This window comes from Macaca fascicularis, chromosome 7, assembly GCF_037993035.2.
Source record: "Macaca fascicularis isolate 582-1 chromosome 7, T2T-MFA8v1.1".
In the NCBI taxonomy this organism is placed as follows: Eukaryota; Metazoa; Chordata; class Mammalia; order Primates; family Cercopithecidae; genus Macaca; species Macaca fascicularis.
In genome coordinates, this window is record NC_088381.1 from 155,927,247 (window position 1) to 155,946,485 (window position 19,239).

The following is a 19,239-nucleotide window of genomic DNA, read 5'->3' on the forward strand; positions in this document are numbered from 1 at the left end:
GTTTCCATTAGCACTTTCTGAGACATTTAATAGATAATTACACTTCTGACATCCAAGAAACTGAGGGAGAAACTTCGGCAAAAGACTTGAAGGTGAGCATTTAATATGTTTAATGGTAGAGCTAGATTAAAAGAAATAGTAATTAAATTATGGCCGGGCGCGGTGGCTCAAGCCTGTAATCCCAGCACTTTGGGAGGCCGAGACCAGTGGATCACGAGGTCAGCAGATCGAGACCATCCTGGCTAACCCGGTGAAACCCCGTCTCTACTAAAAAATACAAAAAAAAAAACTAGCCAGGCAAGGTGGCGGGCGCCTGTAGTCCCAGCTACTTGGGAGGCTGAGGCAGGAGAATGGCGTAAACCCGGGAGGCGGAGCTTGCAGTGAGCTGAGATCCGGCCACTGCATTCCAGCCTGGGCGACAGAGCGAGACTCCGTCTCAAAAAAAAAAAAAAAAAAAAGTAATTAAATTATATATAAATATTACACACTTGGCTAAAGTACAACTAATATAGCTACATGAAATAAGACAAGAGGGAAAGAAGGTGAAATGTAAACTAAGTTTGCAGATTATCTGGGAGTAAACAGTTAAAACTTGTAGCTGTCAAATCAATATAGTAGAAGCTTAAGTTCATGTAAGTTCATTTAAGAGTACAAAAATTAAAAGTAAGATAATTCTAGTAATTAAAATTCCATGGTAGGGGAGAAAAGGGGAGGAAGAAGTTATCAAATAATTGTAGTATTGCTTATAGTAAACCAATGGACAATAACTAAATGAAGAGGAAACCACGAGTATTAGTATGAAGCAGTTCCTCAATCTCAGCACTATTAATATTTTGGGCTGGATCATTTTGTGTTATGGGAAAACTATCCAGTGTACTAAAGGATATTTAGAAACATTCGTGGCCTCCATCCATCGGATTCCAGTGGCATCACCCTACCTATTTGTGGCAATTAAAAATATTTCCAGGCATTGCCAAATGTCCCCTGGGAGGCAAAATTATTCTCAGTTGAAAATACTTGTATAAATCAGTATAAATATAATTGATAGAACAAAAAACAAAACTTGCTAAATAACAAAAGAAACACCTCCTTAAATAAGTGCAAAGTAAACAAATCATATAGCAGAATAGCTTGTATTAGTACATGGATAGTATAAATTATTCAATAACAAGAGACAATGTAATAGCATAGAAAACACAAACATCAGTTATATTTAAAAATGAGTTTAACTCATTGATTAAAATATAAAGATTTTCAGAGGAGCTTTAAAAAAGCAAAATCGAACTCTATGCTATTTGCAAGCAATGCACATAAAAGAAAATGGCCTTGAAAGGTAAAGAATAAAAGGGCAAAAATATATTAGGCAAATCCTAATGAAAAGAAAGCAGGGATCTCTTAATCACACAGAAAGCAGAATTCAGGCCAAGAAGCTTTAAACGAGACAAAGAATGGCATTTTCTAATGATAAGAAATAAATCATAATGAAGATAAAACATTCATCAGTATTTATGTACCAAATAACAAAGCAGAAGCTTCCACACAGCAAAAACTGCCTAAGATTGAAAGGAGAAACAGACCTAACACAAGGAAACAAACACACCTGGTAGCTCTGAACAGTTCAAGTGGACGAAATAGTTAAGATCCAAACACCTGAACAATATAATCAAAAAGGTAGATGTTATAAACTCAATTCTGTATCCTAATAAAGAATACATCTTATTAAGTCAAAATATGCTCTTGAGATAGTCAAGAAAAATGCAAAGGTTTTTTTCAGATTTTTAAAAATAAGCTCCTGAGAAATTTCCCCCAAAATTGTAAATAATACATTTGGTATTAAATGGCCACAATGCAATAAAGTTAGAAATTAATGATAAAACAGCCCTATGAGATAAAACTAAGGCAGTACTCAGAGGAAAATTCATTACATTAAAATACCTATATCAATAAAAAATGAAGTACATATCCAAGTCCTTCATGAAGATACAGTAAAACCCATACTTTCATTTAATATTAAGAAAATACATTTAGATGAACACAACTTTGTTTTCCTTCAAGACTTCAACTATTTATGAAAGCTTTTAACAACAGCAAAACTTTAATTTTAATTTCAATGTATAAAATGTTCAAATATAATGAAGAAATTTTATTTATCTTGCAAAAAAAATTAAGCCTAAATCTAACCTAATCACACCTTCACCAATTTCAAAAACCATTGAAAAAGGAGAGATGAGCAAGTTATTAAACTGTAGGGGTGAAATCAGTAAAATCCAGACTGACACAAAGTTTATAAGACAAACAACCCTATTCTTCAACAAATTAAAAAGAAAGAAGAGCAAGAACCTAAAGATTAGAACAGATTTAAATATCAACCAATCACAAGGTATGAATTTTAAATGGCTCCAGATTCAATCAAATAAAACTATAAAATAATAATAATGGATATTTAATATAAAAAACTATTACATTTTAGGTATAATTATGGTATTGTTTATAGTAAGTAGAAAAATAATCCTTATCTTTGGAGACACACAGTAATATTTTTATGGAAGAAATAATGTCTGGGATTTCTTTCAAAGTAATGTAGGCAGGAAGGGAAGAGGAGTAGATAGACGCATGGATGAAGATTGGTCATGGGTTCACAGTTCAGGAGGCTGAGTGGTAAGAACAAAGATATTCACTGTATTATTCTGCCTATTTTTGTGTACATTCAAAATTCTTCATTAAAAAAAATAAAGCACATGGAGAGATCAATCAGTGTTCACACTGGATAAAGAACAAATTCTACACACATACATACACACACACACACACACACACATATTCTATTTTTCAAATGTTTATATCCTGTGTCACGGTAGGAAAAATGTAAATTCACTTTTTTTAAAAAATGAACTCAATGAGGTCAGGGCCCAGAGGGCTAAAAGGCAGAAATGGAATAAGGAGTAGGGGTCAAAACTATACTACTAAGGAGGCATGACAAAAGTTATCGTCAGTGACCATAATGAACCACTTACAAAAGTGTTCATGCAAGAACTTCCAGCCACAGAATATCTGAGAGTTAGAAACTAATTTCACAACTTTGCCTTTATAATTTCTAAAATTAAATACAGGTATTACTCTGCCCCTTAATCTAAAACAAAGCTCAGTTTTATGATTCCAAACATCAGTATGTTTTTTAAAAGTTATCAATACATGTTTGTCACAGAAAGATCCTAAAATACATTTAAAAGCGAAAGTAATGAACCATGAGCCATGCATGCTTCAGATAAGTAAATACAGGACAGCTACTTTCTGAGAATGTAATCAAATGGGGAGAGGCAAGAAACAGTCAATACACAGAGCAAGCAATCAGAAACTGCTAGTTTTCCAAGTAAAACATGCCTTACCCTATAACATCAACCACCTTGAAGAGTTCAGCATCAAGTAGCATGGCTGCAGAGATGGACTCCCAGAGATTATCACTTGCTATGATTTTCACTCGCTGGAGACCTTGAGAGTTCAGCATTTTTCTTAATATCTTTTGGAGTAATAAACAGAAAATATGAAAGGATACAAATGAATTTTTAGCTGTTGAATTTATGATCAAGATAGATAAAGTATCTTTACAAATCAGCATTCTGGATAATAGCTTTTTTGTTGTTGTTTTTGTTTTTCTCAGACAGAGGCTCACTCTGTCACCCAGGCTGGAGTGGCAGGTTCTCAGCTCACTGCAACCTCTGTCTCTCAGGCTCCAATGATTCTCCTGCCTCAGCCTCCTGAGTAAAAGAGATTATAGGCACGCGCCACCACACCCAGCTAATTTTGGTATTTTTTAGCAGAGACGGAGTTTCACTATGTTGGCCAGGTTGCTCTTGAACTCCTGACCTCATGGATGATCATTTCAATACTATATTTTCTCAATAGAAACATGCCTCCTACGGAAAATAAAAGCATTATCATTAAGATAACCTACTTCACTAGGAATGTAAAAAGAAAAAAAACACAAGGGGTAAAACGTTTTAGAGGATTCTCACTTTAACTTTAAAATTACATTTAACCATAGAAATATGCGGGGGAAAAGAAACAAAAATAATCAAGTAGTACTACCCTGAAATAACCACTATTATTTTGCTATGCATTCTTCCAGGAAGTTTCCTATGCAGACACAATAATAAAATGGGTAACATATTAATCATACCATTCGGCAAAATGCTTTAACTTATCATTTTAAGTATTTTCCAACGTCTTCAAATATTCTGCTTTATTAAACAGGAGAGGACATAAAATTTACCTGTAGGACTGTCCAGCCACAAAATTAAAAGTAACAAGATAAATTCTAATGGGAAATAAATCAAACAAACAGCACCTATTTTAGTACTCAATACTTGGACCCCATGAAGACTCTAAAAGAAGTATGAGATGGAGTCCTCACCCTTAGGTGGCAAACACACTCAACAGGGCACCAACATTAACAGGGCGTACTAGAAAATCAAAGGGAAGGTAACATACCAAAACGTATGGATTGCCTATATGTAAATCAAGAGCAGAGAAGAGGAGACATCATTTTACTCAGGATCAGGAAGATCAGATTTCATACCATAAGCAGTTCTTGATGAATGGATACAAACAAACCCACCACTATACCCCCAAGGACTCAGAAATCTCTGGCACATAGCAGCAGATGCCCAATACTACTGGCTGAAGAAATTAAGAAAGAACAAAGAATTTCACAAGCTCTCTCTTCACATTCCAACTTCTCTGAACTAGGGGAATTTCCAATTAATGTGCTCTTTTAGGACGCAAATAATAAAAGCTCCAATTAAATCCATGGTCTACTTTTCAACAGATGGTTTCTTAAAACAGATATATTACAGGATTTTAGAAAACGTGGTGAAAATTAGAGGTGGCAATCTAATTTCATCTTTCAAACCAGATCAGCTGAGTCCTAGGACACCCTAGAAGCAGCATGAACAGATCCTTCATAGCAAACCAAGACCAACTCTCAAGATTCAGTAGGACTGAGAATCCCTATCCCTCTAGCAGGAGATCAATCCTGAATTTCATCACCCTGAAGTTCTTCCTTTTCTTTGAGATGGTGTTTCGCTCTTGTTGCCCAGGCTGGAGTATGATGGCGCAATCCTGGCTCACTGCAACCTCTGCCTCCCAGGTTCAGCAATTCTCCTGCCTCAGCCTCTTGAGTAGCTGGAATCCCAGCCAGGCACCGTGCCTGGATAATTTTGTATTTTTAGTAGAGATGGAGTTTCTCCATGTTGGTCAGGCTGGTCTCGAACTCCCGACCCCAGGTGATCCGCCCGCCTTGGCCCCCTAAAGTGCTGGCATTACAGGCGTGAGCCACTAAGCCCGGCCTCTTTCTTCTTACAGAGAAGAGGAAGAGCAACTTAGTCAAATTTGCATTTTTCACTATGGATGGATCTAGTCTTTCTAGTCCTAGTCCTAGAAAATCCCAGTAAGACTGCTTACTTTTTTATACAGTGTATTTGAATAACATTCCAAAATTTGCAAGTCTCATGCTATGATTTCTAAATAAGTTTCCATCCCAAAGTCATTATGAATAGCAGCATTCTTTTGAGCAGTTTTATCTAACATATTTTCAGATTATGTTTTTGTTTTGGAACTTTCTCCTCCAGAAAAAGCTTAAATAGAAGCTCTATAAGATAAATGGAAAGGACCTTGTTCTGGTTGAACTGAATGAAGGTCCAAAGACCCATACTTCCATTTCCATCCACTATCCTCAGATCCTAGATGAGATTTTCCAGACACAACTTAGAAAACTTAAGAACACCACTGAAAACCACGATAAATCATAAATACCAGTAGCAAAAAAAAAAAAAAAACTGTAAAGAAACAATACCCTTGTCATCTTTATATAAATTCCTCCTTTGTATTATATTTATTTCTGCTATTAAAAACAAATGGGTGGAGCTTGCAGTGAGCCCAGATCGCGCCACCGCACTCCAGTCTGGGTGACTGAGCAAGACTCCATCTCAAAAAAAGAAAAAAACAAATCTTTATTCTTTCCAGGGGTCATCTTATTATCCCAAAAAGAATGTATATTCATTAAAATTATCCAATCTGAGCACCTACATTCATCTGTCATTATTGAACTCTTTGTGATAGGCATTTCTTTTTTTTTTAGACAGAGTCTCACTCTGTTTGCCCTGGCTGGAGTGCAATGGCGCGACCTCGGCTCACTGAAACCTCTGCCTCCCAGCTTCAAGCGATTTTTCTGCCTCAGTCTCCCAAGTAGCTGGGATTACAAGCATCTGCCACCATGCCCAGCTAATGTTTTTGAATTTTTAGTGGAGACAGGGTTTCACCACTATGTTGGTCAGGCTGGTCTCAAACTCCTGACCTCAGGTGATCCAGCCACTTCAGCCTCCCAAAGTGCTGGGATTATAGGCGTGAGCCACTATACCTGGCCTGCGATGGGCATTTCAACAAACGGAACACAGATCCCAATAAAATCTTGCTGGAAAAAAATGGCAAACACAAAGTAAAAAGTTTTTGTATCCTGAGAGATTTTACTGCAGGAAAACTAAAGGTTCAGAGAAAAGGAAATGAAGTCTGAACTGTCTGAAATACTGAAAATGTGTCTTAGAGCAACACTTAGTCTTTCAAACCAGGTTAGCTGAATTAGAATGCACTGGAGTCAGCAACAGATTCTTAATAGTAAAAAAGTTAAAATAAAATAAAATATAGCCCTGGCTTATTTCATTAGTTTAAAAGAAAATGGAAACTAATACTTTAAATGCTTCCTTCAAATGAACACAAGAGAGACACATGTATAATCACAAGAAAATAAAACATAAGCTTTGAAATGTCAAATTTGGGTATTTAAAAAGTTCATCACCTTTCACTAAGAAGATACTGTAGCAATGCCATCCACCTGATTACAGAGTTATCCACTATACATGCACCAACTTGGCTTCTGCTCTGTCCACTTACTGCTCTTATCAGACCTGTGCTCATAGCAGACATGACTTTCCACTTACAATCCCTGTGCTCCAATCTTATTAATAGCTCCACTGCCCCACCAGGCAGCTCCACTGCCCCACCCATTCTGCTCCCACCAGCACACTCTCACCAGCATACTTCAGCCTGGAATTGACCTTGAGTTACCTAGTTCTGGCTGCAATAGATCTTCTCAATCTATGCCTTCTCCATCCCTACAACTACAGATTAATTAAAATATGCCATTACTGGCTGGGTGCGGTGGCTCATGCTGTAATCCCACCGCTTTGGGAGGCTGAGGCAGGTGGATCACAAGGTCAGGAATTCAAGACCAGCCTGGCCAAGATGGTGAATTCCCATCTCTACTAAAAATACAAAAAAAAATTAGCCGGGCGTGGTGCCAGGTGCCTGTAATCCCAGCTACTCAGCAGGCTGAGGCAGAGAATTGCTTGAACCCGGGATGCAGAAGTTGCAGTGAGCCAAGATGGCGCCACTGCACTCCAGCCTGGGTGACAGAGCAAGACTCCGTCTCAAAAAAAAAAGCCATTATTCCAGTGAATACTTCAGCTTACTGATGGAGGTCAGTGCCCCCACTCTTCCTCCGTTGTTTAAACCATCGTTCATGACTTGTTTTTCTCCCATATCCCTTTACCTCTCAATCTTCAGTTCTTTGCACATGCTATGCCCCTCCTTAGCAACGTGGAGAGTTCCCAACCATCCCTTCTTGAACATTCAAATTACACATCACCTCCTCTAAAAGACTTCCCAATCAACCCAGGTAGAGTTGTCATCTCCTCTGTGTCTTCTAAGACCTGTAGGTGTATATCTGACTCTATACCACCCTCCCCAATACAAAAAATCCTTTTGGGCAGAAAACCACATTCTCTATCCTTATATTACAACCGTATGCACAATGCCTGACAAACTAGTGTTGAGCAAATAAATGCTCTATGATTAACTGAACGAAGATATGAAAGAAATGTATTGAACCTTATCTACTTAAGAACATAAAACACCCAATTTAAAGAAATTTTTTCCTATAAACACACATGTGCAAGTATCTTTTTTGTTTAATGACTTCTTTTCCTCTGGGTAGATACCCAGTAGCAGGATTGATAGATTTGTGAAAATTTGGAACTAGCCCCAAATGCCCATCAATCAATGAGTAGATAAAGAAACTGCAGTATATGTATACAATGGAATACTACTGGGTCACAAAAAGCAATGCATTAATGGCATCTGCAGCAAGAAGGATGGGATTGGAGACTATTATTCTAAAAGAAGCAACTCAGGAATGGAAAACCAAACATCATATGTTCTCACTCATAAGTGGGAGCTAAGTTATGAGGATGCAAAGGCATAAGAATGATAAAATGAACTTTAGGGACTCAGGGGTAAAGGATGGGAAGGAGGTGAGGGATAAAAGACTACGCATTTGGTTCAGTGTATACTGCTCCAGGGATGGGTGCACCAAAATCTCAAAAATAACCACTAAGGAACTTACTCATGTAACCAAATACCACCTATTCTCCAAAGACCTATGGAAATAAAAACAAATTTTTTTTAATATAAAAAATTTTAAAAACCTGAAATTAAATATTGTCCGAAAATTATATTTCTTGGAGAAAAGATATATACAACAAGACAAAAGGAAATGAAAAGTAAACCAGAGCATAGCTCCACCTGAAAAGTAAAACTCCACCTGAAAAGTAAAACTGCCATTTTTTTCCAATGGCAGAAGTTATTATGCTGTTTTTCCTTTCCTGGAAAATAACAATTATAGTAGTTACCTCATAGGTAAGGATGTGAGAATTAAATGGAGATAAATAGTTAGGAAGAGTTCCCCAAAAATAACACAATTGGCAGATGTTATTGCCACCTCTTTGCTAATCACAAAAAGAAACGTACTATAACACACTCCAATAGAAAACGAGAATTAGAATATATGCCATAAATTTTGATAAAAGACAAAGAAAAAACAGGTACATTTCTTGAAGTCCTAAAAGTCCAAAATGATATAATTGTTTCACAAAATTTATCAGAATTCCAAAACTAATGAGTTTTAAAATAGAAAAATTCAACACAATTCTTTAGACAAAGGTAATTAAGGACTCACAAAGAATTACACATGCTTTAATATCAGGAATATAAACATTGTTAAGATTTTGCTTGAATTTTATGTCACAACCAGCAAAATAAATAACTGTAGTATAAAAAATATGGTGTTTCCAACACAAATTTCCTAATTTCTGTGTTTGGAACTACAAGGAATTATTCACTAAAAAGTTAGAGACAGAAAGATACTAAAGTTGTACACACCTTAATGTAATTGGCATTATATGACCTCTCATTCCAAATCTGCAAAACAAAAAGTCAAAAAAGTATGAATTGAAAGTTATGAAATGTCAGAAAGTAGATTATCATTAAGATACCATTTCTCTCCTCATCTTTCATATTATCTGATAAGCCATTTTTTTAACTTTATGGGATATCCTGCCATAGAATTTACAGATACTTGTAAGATCGCTTAACTTTTTTAAAATTAAAATATTATTTTTAAGGACCTTAAAATATTTCGTGGGTATTTTTCAAAAAGTAATTTATTCCAAAGATTTTCAACAATGGAATATTCATTAATTCATTTAACACATGTTGACAGTGCAATGTGTGCCAGAGACTATACTAGGCATTGGAGAACTAATAGATAAGGAGACTGTTAAAACAATTATGACAAGATCCCTATAGGCACACCTGAAAGCCAAGTATTAATATGTATACTGTATAGAAGGCATATTTTTAAGCATACACAGAGAATCACAGTAATACACTAGTCACAAAAGCAAACTCTGAATGAGGATGGATAAAAGGAACATATATACATCTATTAGGTTTAGAGTCACGAAGCCTGAGGTTTTAGAATTGAAAGAACTTCTGTAACTCCACAGTTGAGAAAACTGTTAATAACAAGAGATGATTCTAGAATCCAGGTGCAGGTCTTTTTACTCCAACAATATAGGAAAGAGTTTATCAATGAAGCTCCTCACCATAGCATGTGTTATCATGAGTCTAAACAAGATGTGAATCACCCATTACTTGTGATTGTACCATAAGAGAAAGCTATTAGACCAAACCTACATTTAGTCTCACTATGGATTATAAATGTCCTGACATTTAAGAAAGTTCTCTGGCCAGGTGTGGTTGCTCATTCCTGTAATCCCAGCACTTTGGGAGGCTGAGGTGGGCGGATCACGAGGTCAGGAGTTTGAGACCAGCCTGGCCAACACAGTGAAACCCCGTCTCTAATAAAAAGAAAAGAAAAATAGCTCAGCATGGTGGCAGGTGCCTGTAATCCCAGCTACTTGAGGCAGGAGAATCACTTGAACCCAGGAGGCAGAGGTTGCAGCCAGCCGAGATCACAACACTGCACTCCAGTCTGGGCAACAGTGCCAAAAAAAAAAAAAAGAGGAAAGTTCTCAAATATAAACTAATTTTCAGTCATAATTTGGAAAAGGATAGCAAAAACTAATATATTCTTTCTTCTGACTTCCTCCAGCCCTTGACTCCTCCTCATGCCCTTGGCTCATCCTCATGCCCTGTACCACCATGTAGTATCGCAGTTAATATGTTCCAGTGTCTACTTCTCTTACTGAATACAAGAGCTTATTAATCTTAGTAGCCCTAAAATAGGGCTCAATAATTGTTTGCTGATAATCTAAGTCATGGTTGCATGAAAATGTTTAAGTATTAGTTTTAATTGATGGTATATTAATAAGCAACTGATTATGGAGACCCAGTATGTGTATGTTAAGGCTCTGTGGGGTATGATGCAGCCTAAGGCATGCCTCCACCCAGCCAACAGACAAGCTGGACATGATATGATTTTCCATACTTTTTAAATCCTTAAAAGGTGTTAAGGTGTTAAGTAACAGTTTGTGACAGGTGGACACAGATTTCAGCCAGCCTGCCAAATCTGGCCCATCATCTGTAATTTTACAACTTGAGAGCTAAAAGTGCTTTTAGTTTTAAATAGTTACATTTTAAATGGCTATATATTTACCTCAAGATCCTCAATATTGCCTTTTGGCCCACAAACCCAAAACTATCTATGCTCTGGCCCTTTAATAAAAAGTTTGCCAATCTTTGGCTTAAGACAACAATAGAATAAAATGAGACTAACCCATAAGCTGTCTAGGAAACACAACATTGTTGTAGGAACCAGAGAAAGTAGGGAAAGCTTTGAAGGAGAATTTGAGTTGGGCTGATACAAAAAAAAAACCAGCTCAGAGGAAGAAGGTATACACTTAGCACAGTTTTCAAAAGCGGTGACATTGGGATGGGCAAATGGGAGCAATTAAAGGTCACATGTACTTAGCTTGTGTTATTATCAGATACCAGTAGAACAAATTAGTCTCATGACATAAAATGGTTAGTCAAAAAGTACCTTAGAACCAAATTATATTTTAAATTACAAATAAATGTCCCAAACTGAATCATTTTAAATATATTACTAACTCCAATATAATCAATGTCCAAATCATGATAACGCTTGGCACCCACAATCCAGGTCACGACATAATAGGCAGTCAGCTGAAGATTGACATAAGGCCAGTCAAAACCTTTTCCCAGCCATCCAGGGAATGACCATGGCAACCCTGCAGAGAGAAGGGAGGAGGCAAAGGTAGAGGAGGTATAACACTGCTGGCGCTATTGAAAATAAAACAAATTTTTTTTAAGAAAAGCATTCAACTTGCAAAACACCAACACAGATCTGACTAAAGGAAAGTTTATATACCATATAAAAATTATTGAAATCCTTTCCAATCTATAGACACTATAATTCCTTATTGATCCCTAGAGTCAGGTCCCATAATTTCAAATGTTCTTTCCAGGCAAAAGAAAAATAACAAATACAAACACCTCTATCCAAGACCCTTACCAATAGAAATAAATGTACCATATGTTTTAACTTAACATTTCCACTCACTGTTGGAATGTTCAATATTCAACTTCTGTTCTTTGAGGTCAAACCAAAGAATTCTAAAAGGCTTATTCCAAACTACTCACTCCTTTGAGTTATGTATAACACAAATTTATCATTCACTTGTACATCTTCTTATAATTTAAGGGTCCTTAAAATATTAATCAGTCAGGCAATGTAATGTAGCAAAACTAGTTTGTTCTTATATCAATATAAATGACAATGAATCCATAGAGAAATATACCCTTGTTAAGTGATACACATCAAATAAGTCCATATTCTTCCAATAACCCTGATTACGTTTAAGTAAAAAAGTGAGAAGAGTAGAAAAGTACGTATTATAATTCTAAATTTAAATTGCTACTAATTTTAAAATAAGCTCAACAGTTAAGTTCCTCAGCAATAAATATATTACCAAACTAGTTCACCACTGAAAAAAATAAAAATAAAAATGACAAAATGTTTATTTTCTAAACTCAGGAGGAACACCCAAGTGTATTACATAAGAAATGTGACATTAAAGTAATAGAATTCTTGAAAACAATGAAATGCTAAACGCAGTCTGAAGGCCTACCATGTGTGAGTCTTTGTTAGGACATAGTTTTCCCTGCCATATTTTCTACATCTAAATGAGGTCTGACCTTGGAAGCAGTCTAGCGGATATTTGCTAAATTCAGTGATGCTTTTACTGCAAACAGCATTTCTGGAATCTTACAAAAGCCCATTTATAAAGAACATACTTACTCCTAATTTCTTTTAACATAGAAAATATTACTCTTATCCTTTAATTTGATTGCTGAGAAAATTATTTTTTAAATAACTAGAAATCAGGCCTTTAGAAGGAATCATTAATTTCATTTAACTTAGTTTGAATTTAAGCCTGTTTCAAAAAATCAAATTCATTTCAAATGATGAAAGTATCCCATCACTCTGATGTTTGAAATACTTCACAGGCTCTGTACGCATTCTCACAGAACTGTGAAATGTACATAGTCCCATTGAAGCAACTAGCCAATGATCCTTCCAACAGAACCTAAGCTCCACAGGTGCAGGGATTGGGGATGTGATTGGCTTCCTGAGCCCCTAGAACAGTAACCAGCACATTATTGAAGTTCAAAAACTAACAAACAAACAAAAAACACTTTTGTATGTACCTTTTCTAAAAATGGGTTTACTACTACATGTAACATACAATTGTGTAACTAGTTAGGTGTACTACTGCATAGTATTACCCTTTTACAAATACTGATGACAGATTTTGTGAAGAAAAGTAGTTTAGCATCATAGAAATATGGAATTATGTGCTAAAACCGATTTTGCCATTTACTAACTGTCTATGACCTTAGGTCAGTGGCATAATCTTTCTAAGCCTCTACTGCTTCTTCCTGCCAAATGGAAAGAATCATGCCTTACTTCACAGGTATTATAAGGATTCAACATAATATACAAGGGCAAAGAAAGGATCACCCCTGACACATGCTTTGCTGCCGGTAGCATACTGGTAGTATTAATGACATTATGAGCACTTCCGTACTAATAGAGATTCCACCAACATGATCCAGAATTTAAAAGTTAAAGGAAAAGAGACTGAAGAAGCATTGCAAACTTCATTTCTTACCAATGAGTGTAATATTGGGATTCCTCTTCTTAGCTTCCTTCATTAACCACCACTCATATCCTCGAAAATAATTCTCATCTAGTGCATAGTGCATGTGGGAGGGCTCAGTGCCATCTGAATAGAGGAGAGCAAAAACGAAGTAATGATCCATGAATGGTACTCCCTAGGACCATCTCACTCCCCACCCCCACCCACGACACCCACTTCACAAAAGCAGTATTCCAGTTCTAATCCTGAAGTTGGGCAAATCGTAATCTTATACAACTTAAGGATGGATGATAAAAGCACATTATTTCATCCTTTTTTCATTATCTTAAGCATTGTAAAAGTCTTAATAAAACCACAACCTTCTATTATAAGCAGTACTGAGAGAAATATCACCTCATATAACTAAAAATTCCCAGTATTCATTCTTCTGGGCTTATGATCTCTCTGTGGTTTTCAAATCCCCATGTCCAACTTTAAGTTCTCATTACCTCAACTTTCAGCTTATCAATGCTGGATATGAATCCCCGGGCTCCTGAGCCCTGTTCTCAGAACCCACACCTTTAGCCTATAATATGTCTTGATATAGGAAGAGTTTTGAGGGGAAAAAAAAAAAAAGGAATAAGTATACATATCCACTCTAAGAATAACAAAATTCTATACTAACATCTGCAGTTAGTAGAGGTTACATTATCTTAGCACGGAGGAAGTTAACTGCTATTAAAGTCCTCATATATTCCCACAGTTCACAAATATCTGCCCCTGCTAAGCTGGGCCTTCTGAGAGGCCCTTGCACATTTCTTCTTAAAGGTAAACATCAGAATTCACAAGAACTGCCTGTTTATGTATCTCTACCTCTAATTTAGCTTCAGCAAGTGAAATTAGCCCATCATTGTCAATTCTGCCTAAAAGGTTTTAACAGTAAAATGCAATAGCTTGGGGAAAGTTTCTGTTATGCGGGTTTCTTTTGTTTTTGCTTTGTACTTTTTATTTCAACATAAACACTAATACCACCACATAGACATATCTGTTCAACAAAGAATTACTTCCAAATCACTAGCAGGAATACAAGTATGCAGGAGATACACTAGAGTTCATTATAATGGAATCTGATCTATAAACAATAAGCTATATCTAATCATAGAGAGAATTTTTTTCTTCTTCCTGAAAAACAAAAGGCCTATAAACTGCCAATTGGTAACATGGACTACACAAAGCCAATCAAAATAGTGACAATGAAGACTGAAGATTTAGTGATTAAAGTTTTGTTTTCAAAAGAAAAAAAAAGCTGTATCTCTGAAACACTGGTTACATACATTTTTACCACATATTTTAAGTTAATAGCACTTTATATGCTCTACATAAAATTAAAATCTTTCTAACTTCTCAATAAAATTCAAAACTGTCCCTATGCTCTGTCCTGTATATATAGATTTTAGAAAACTGTGGATTTGTTTACTACCGATTACTTCAACTAAATAAGCAATTTAAAGTCTGAAAGTTGTTTTAGATGGACCATATTCTATATAATATTTTAAAATAATTACAGTTTTAAAATGAGGAACACTCTAATAAGCAACAATCAATCTCAAAAGTGTTGGTACTGTTTACACATATTCTGAAATCACAGTCCGTATGGTGAGGTATAGATTAAAATGCTGACGGGAGAAATCCTATCTCCCAAATTCTCCTACCTGTTGTCTGCCCATCACCACCTATTTCCACTTTTAGAATATGCAAAGAGGCACCAAAATTCGGCTGTGAAAAGAATTAACAGTATTAACATAGTGCTGTATTGTATGATGCTTCAAGACAATTACTAATTACTGCCTTACGTTTTACAGACGCAAAAACAAAAGTAAAACTTCAAATAGCAATTTATTCCAAAAGTAATGCACCATTTTTTCAAAAACCAGAATTTTGAGGCTAATAAATTATAGGTAAAATTCACCCTACAGTTTCTAAAATATCACAAGTATCAAGAAATAATTATTTTTTCATTACCTTAAAGAGATAATCCAATATCTGAGAACGATAGGGCTCTGGGTAATTTACTAGAAGTCGGGAGGTTGCCTAAAAAAATAAGTTTTTAAAAGTATGAATAAAAGAAATCCAATCATGAATATTGGTCTACAGTGTTCATGCACACCACCTGGTATACACATATTTATCCTTAGGCAAGGTCAGGCTATGGAAAAGCGCCTCACAAGTTGCTTATCTGCCCTTTCTGTGCCAATCACTGGGCAAGTAGGGCTGCTGTTTGTCCAACAGCTAAAAGGTTCTCTTCTTTTGGGATGAGGGTTAACTGGGAGGTAAGCTTGCTAACCTCATGATCACAAACTTATCTTGAAATTCAGGTTTTCTATCTTGAGACCAACTGGCAACAGTATCTCAGGGCTAAGATGAGAGGGATGAATGTCAGGAAATTTTTCCCTTAACATCTTCCAGAAAAACATCACAAGCAGCAGTGCTGAAAGGAAGCACCACTTTCCCCATCCTCATAAATTCTACCTGTTACTATTAAGAATAACTAGCAATAATCTCCAGACCAGGCCGTACTAAGAAAACTTAACCCAAGAGTGGCATCAGAATGCATGGAAAGACAAGGGTGGACAGTGCGGGGACCAATAGCTGATCATGCCTGGACCATGGCATACAACTATTTGAAAAAAGAAATCACAAAACCAATAATTGACCTATAATCTATCCTTTGGCAGGCAATATAATCAAAAAATAAACAAAAAGAGGCCGTTTTTTGGCATGAAATAGTAGCACATCCTCAGGCTTGTAAACCGGACAGTCCTAGGTTCAAACTGCTGACACTTTGCCAGTTGTGTGTATGATGACAGGGACAAAATACTTCCCTTTTATGGGGTTTAACTTTCTATTTTATATTCTCACATATGCTACCACTGACATTCTGGTAGTGCCCATATCTACTTGTTCTCACACCCAAAACATCCCCAGTCCCTACCAGTAAGGCAAAGACCCATGGAGCTGCTCTCTAGTCACTCTTCTCATCTATCTCAATATATCCCAAACCAAACATAGCATTTTTGCACCTATCTGCTCCTTTTCCTGAGCTTGCTGTCTCAGTAACGAACACTGGCCTCCACCATAAACTTGGGCCACCTTTTGTCCAAACGTCTCATGCACCCTCAATCACCAAGATATCCTTAATAGCTCTCAAATCCTTCCTCTACTCTTCAACCCCACTGACTTACCTAGGCCCTCCTCACTTATGGGAAAAGCCTAAGTGGTCTCAGGGCATCCCCTCTGCCTCTCCCTCTATTCCATCTCCATGCTACTTACGAGAGCAACCTTCCCAAAACACAAATGTAATCGTGAAACTCTTCTGTGTAAACGTGCTAAGATCTTCCCTTCCCCAAAAGCTTTCAGGATAAAGTTCAAATTGCTCAATTTTGCACCCAAATCCTTTAATTATTCAGTTCCCAACCCTGATACTTTATCACTCTCACACCTTCTATCTAGGTGTACCAAACAATGTTTTCTATTCTTATGCCTGGAATGCACCCCACATCCTCTCTTGGACAACTCCAATTCACCTTTCAGCTTAAATTCCACCTCTTCAAGGAAGGATGCCTTTTGACCCTGCTCACTGACTTGATGTAAGTGCCTCTCCTTTGGGATCCTTTGGCACCAGATCCATATCTCTATTATAACACTTTGAACCCTGCATCCTCATCACTCCTTTACTTTTCTGACTCAGCTCTTAGTTCCTTAAGGACATGGACTGAATCTTATTCAAGTTCGTATCCTCATTCTTTGTTATTCAATAAACACTTATTAAATATTTTATGGGTCTTTTGTTGCACTGGTACAGGCAACATAACATAGGAGTCTTTAAGTCAAATGGAGTTTGTATTCTGATTTCATCATTAATAAGCTATGTAATCATAGGCAAATTATTGTAAAGTGGGCTATCTTACTCTTTCAGCTGTTGTAAGACTAAAATTAGATGTATGTAAAGGACTTGGCACATTACCTGGCACATAGTAAGTTCTCAATAAAGGCAAGTGTTATATATACAAATTTTTAAAATACATATTTCTCAAAGAGCTTACAACCTAGCAGGGGCTCCAATATCAAAATAGGCAATCTTTAAATGAACACTGTATAGGCACACTAATATATCCTTGACCCTAGGTAAACAATGCTTCCTGTCCTACACTATGCCATTAAAACTGTGCACTTTGTTGTCTAGGGTTTATTCTGCCTTCTATGCACTCCCACATTTAACAGAGAAAGTATCGGCTTTAGGCAAACACACCAATTATGCTATTGCAAACCTATAGCCACACCTAACACAACAGCATAAGTCAAAGGCAATATAACCAAATGTTAAAATGCACCATCAAGCAATAACAAATCATAGGATTACCAACCACACTGCCTGAATGAGGCCTGGAACTGTTTACAGGCACAGGAAAAAAGCCCTGGGAACATTTCATCATCCAGTGGCCTTGAAATAACTTTCTCCTCCCTAATCTCTGAAACTGGTTATTAACCAAAATCAGTAACGTGAAAGACATTATCCTAAGGACTTCAGGTCTATCCTCACGATGCTCCTACCATGTGGGTACATAACTGTATCCCAAAAAAAGAAAGTGAGACAGAGAGGAGTTATAATAGATAACCTGCCAAGGTCATACAGTGAAGTGGCAGAACGCAGAATACACTCTTGGCAATCTTCTCTTTAGTCTATATTCTTTATGTTTTGTTTGGTTTTGGGTTTTGGGTTTTGTTTTGTTTTTTGAACGCAGTCTCACTCTGTCGCCCAGGCTGGAGTGCAATGGTGCGATCTCGGCTCACTGCAACCTCTGCCTCCCGGGTTCAAGCGATTCTCCTGCCTCAGACTCCCAAGTAGCTGGGGACTACAGGCGCATGCCACCGCGACCAGCTAATTGTTTGTATTTTTAGTAGAGACGGGTTTTCACCGTGTTAGCCAGGGTAGTCTTGATCTCCTGACCTTGTGATCCACCCCCCTCGGCCTCCCAAAGCGCTGGGATTACAGGGATGAGCCACCGCGCCTGGCCCTACATTCTTAACTACTTACTGTACCATACTGCTTTCTCTCTCTGACATAAAGATTAAATGACAGCATTCTAAACACTTACTGCCACAACTTGGGCTAGGGACCAAGGACTCCACAAAGAAGTTTAATGTGGTATGCAAATATAATGTTGCAATCATTTTCATTATTTAGTGAGTTCCTACGAGGAGTAATGCACTATACAGGGATACTAATAATTGTTGTATATTCTATCAGATTAGATAGGAGTTTCCTAATTATGAAATGATTCTTCTCATCTTAGTAATTTTAAACTGGGCTTAATAAATCTAATGGAAACAAAGACTTCCATTTTTCGGTAAGCTCTTACACTAGATTTAGTATCACAAGTAAAGCTATAAAAAAGATGGGGCCCCATTTCATGAAATATTGGCTGTTTCAGGTTTAGACCAAAAACATAAAAAGGAGAATAGTAGTAGCAAAGAATAAATGCATTAGCTCATCGACCCACAGGTTTCCCCTGAAACACACATCAGCACTGCTGCAGAGATTGCAAATTAGGGAATAAAAACATAAAATCAAAAAGGATCAGCTAACTCCAGGGGGAAAAAAATTTCCCCTAGCAGGTTATATCATGTGGTCAGACTACCGACCAGGTCATCCTAGCAGCAGGCA

The 19,239-nt window shown here is 36.8% G+C and overlaps 1 protein-coding gene across 6 annotated transcripts in view; it reads right to left on the reverse strand.

Annotated features, from left to right (window-relative positions):
* The window catches only part of GALC (galactosylceramidase), a 58,008-nt gene that overhangs the window by 37,753 nt on the left and 1,016 nt on the right, over positions 1–19,239 (reverse strand). For all 6 annotated transcript variants that reach the window (XM_005561964.5, XM_065549182.2, XM_065549181.2 and 3 more), the window contains exons 2-7: positions 15,537–15,605; positions 15,227–15,290; positions 13,548–13,661; positions 11,464–11,603; positions 9,271–9,309; positions 3,387–3,517 (exon numbers count right to left, since the gene is read on the reverse strand). In XM_005561964.5, the coding sequence (XP_005562021.3) occupies positions 3,387–3,517; positions 9,271–9,309; positions 11,464–11,603; positions 13,548–13,661; positions 15,227–15,290; positions 15,537–15,605 (557 nt within the window). The remainder of the gene's footprint in view (positions 1–3,386; positions 3,518–9,270; positions 9,310–11,463; positions 11,604–13,547; positions 13,662–15,226; positions 15,291–15,536; positions 15,606–19,239) is intronic.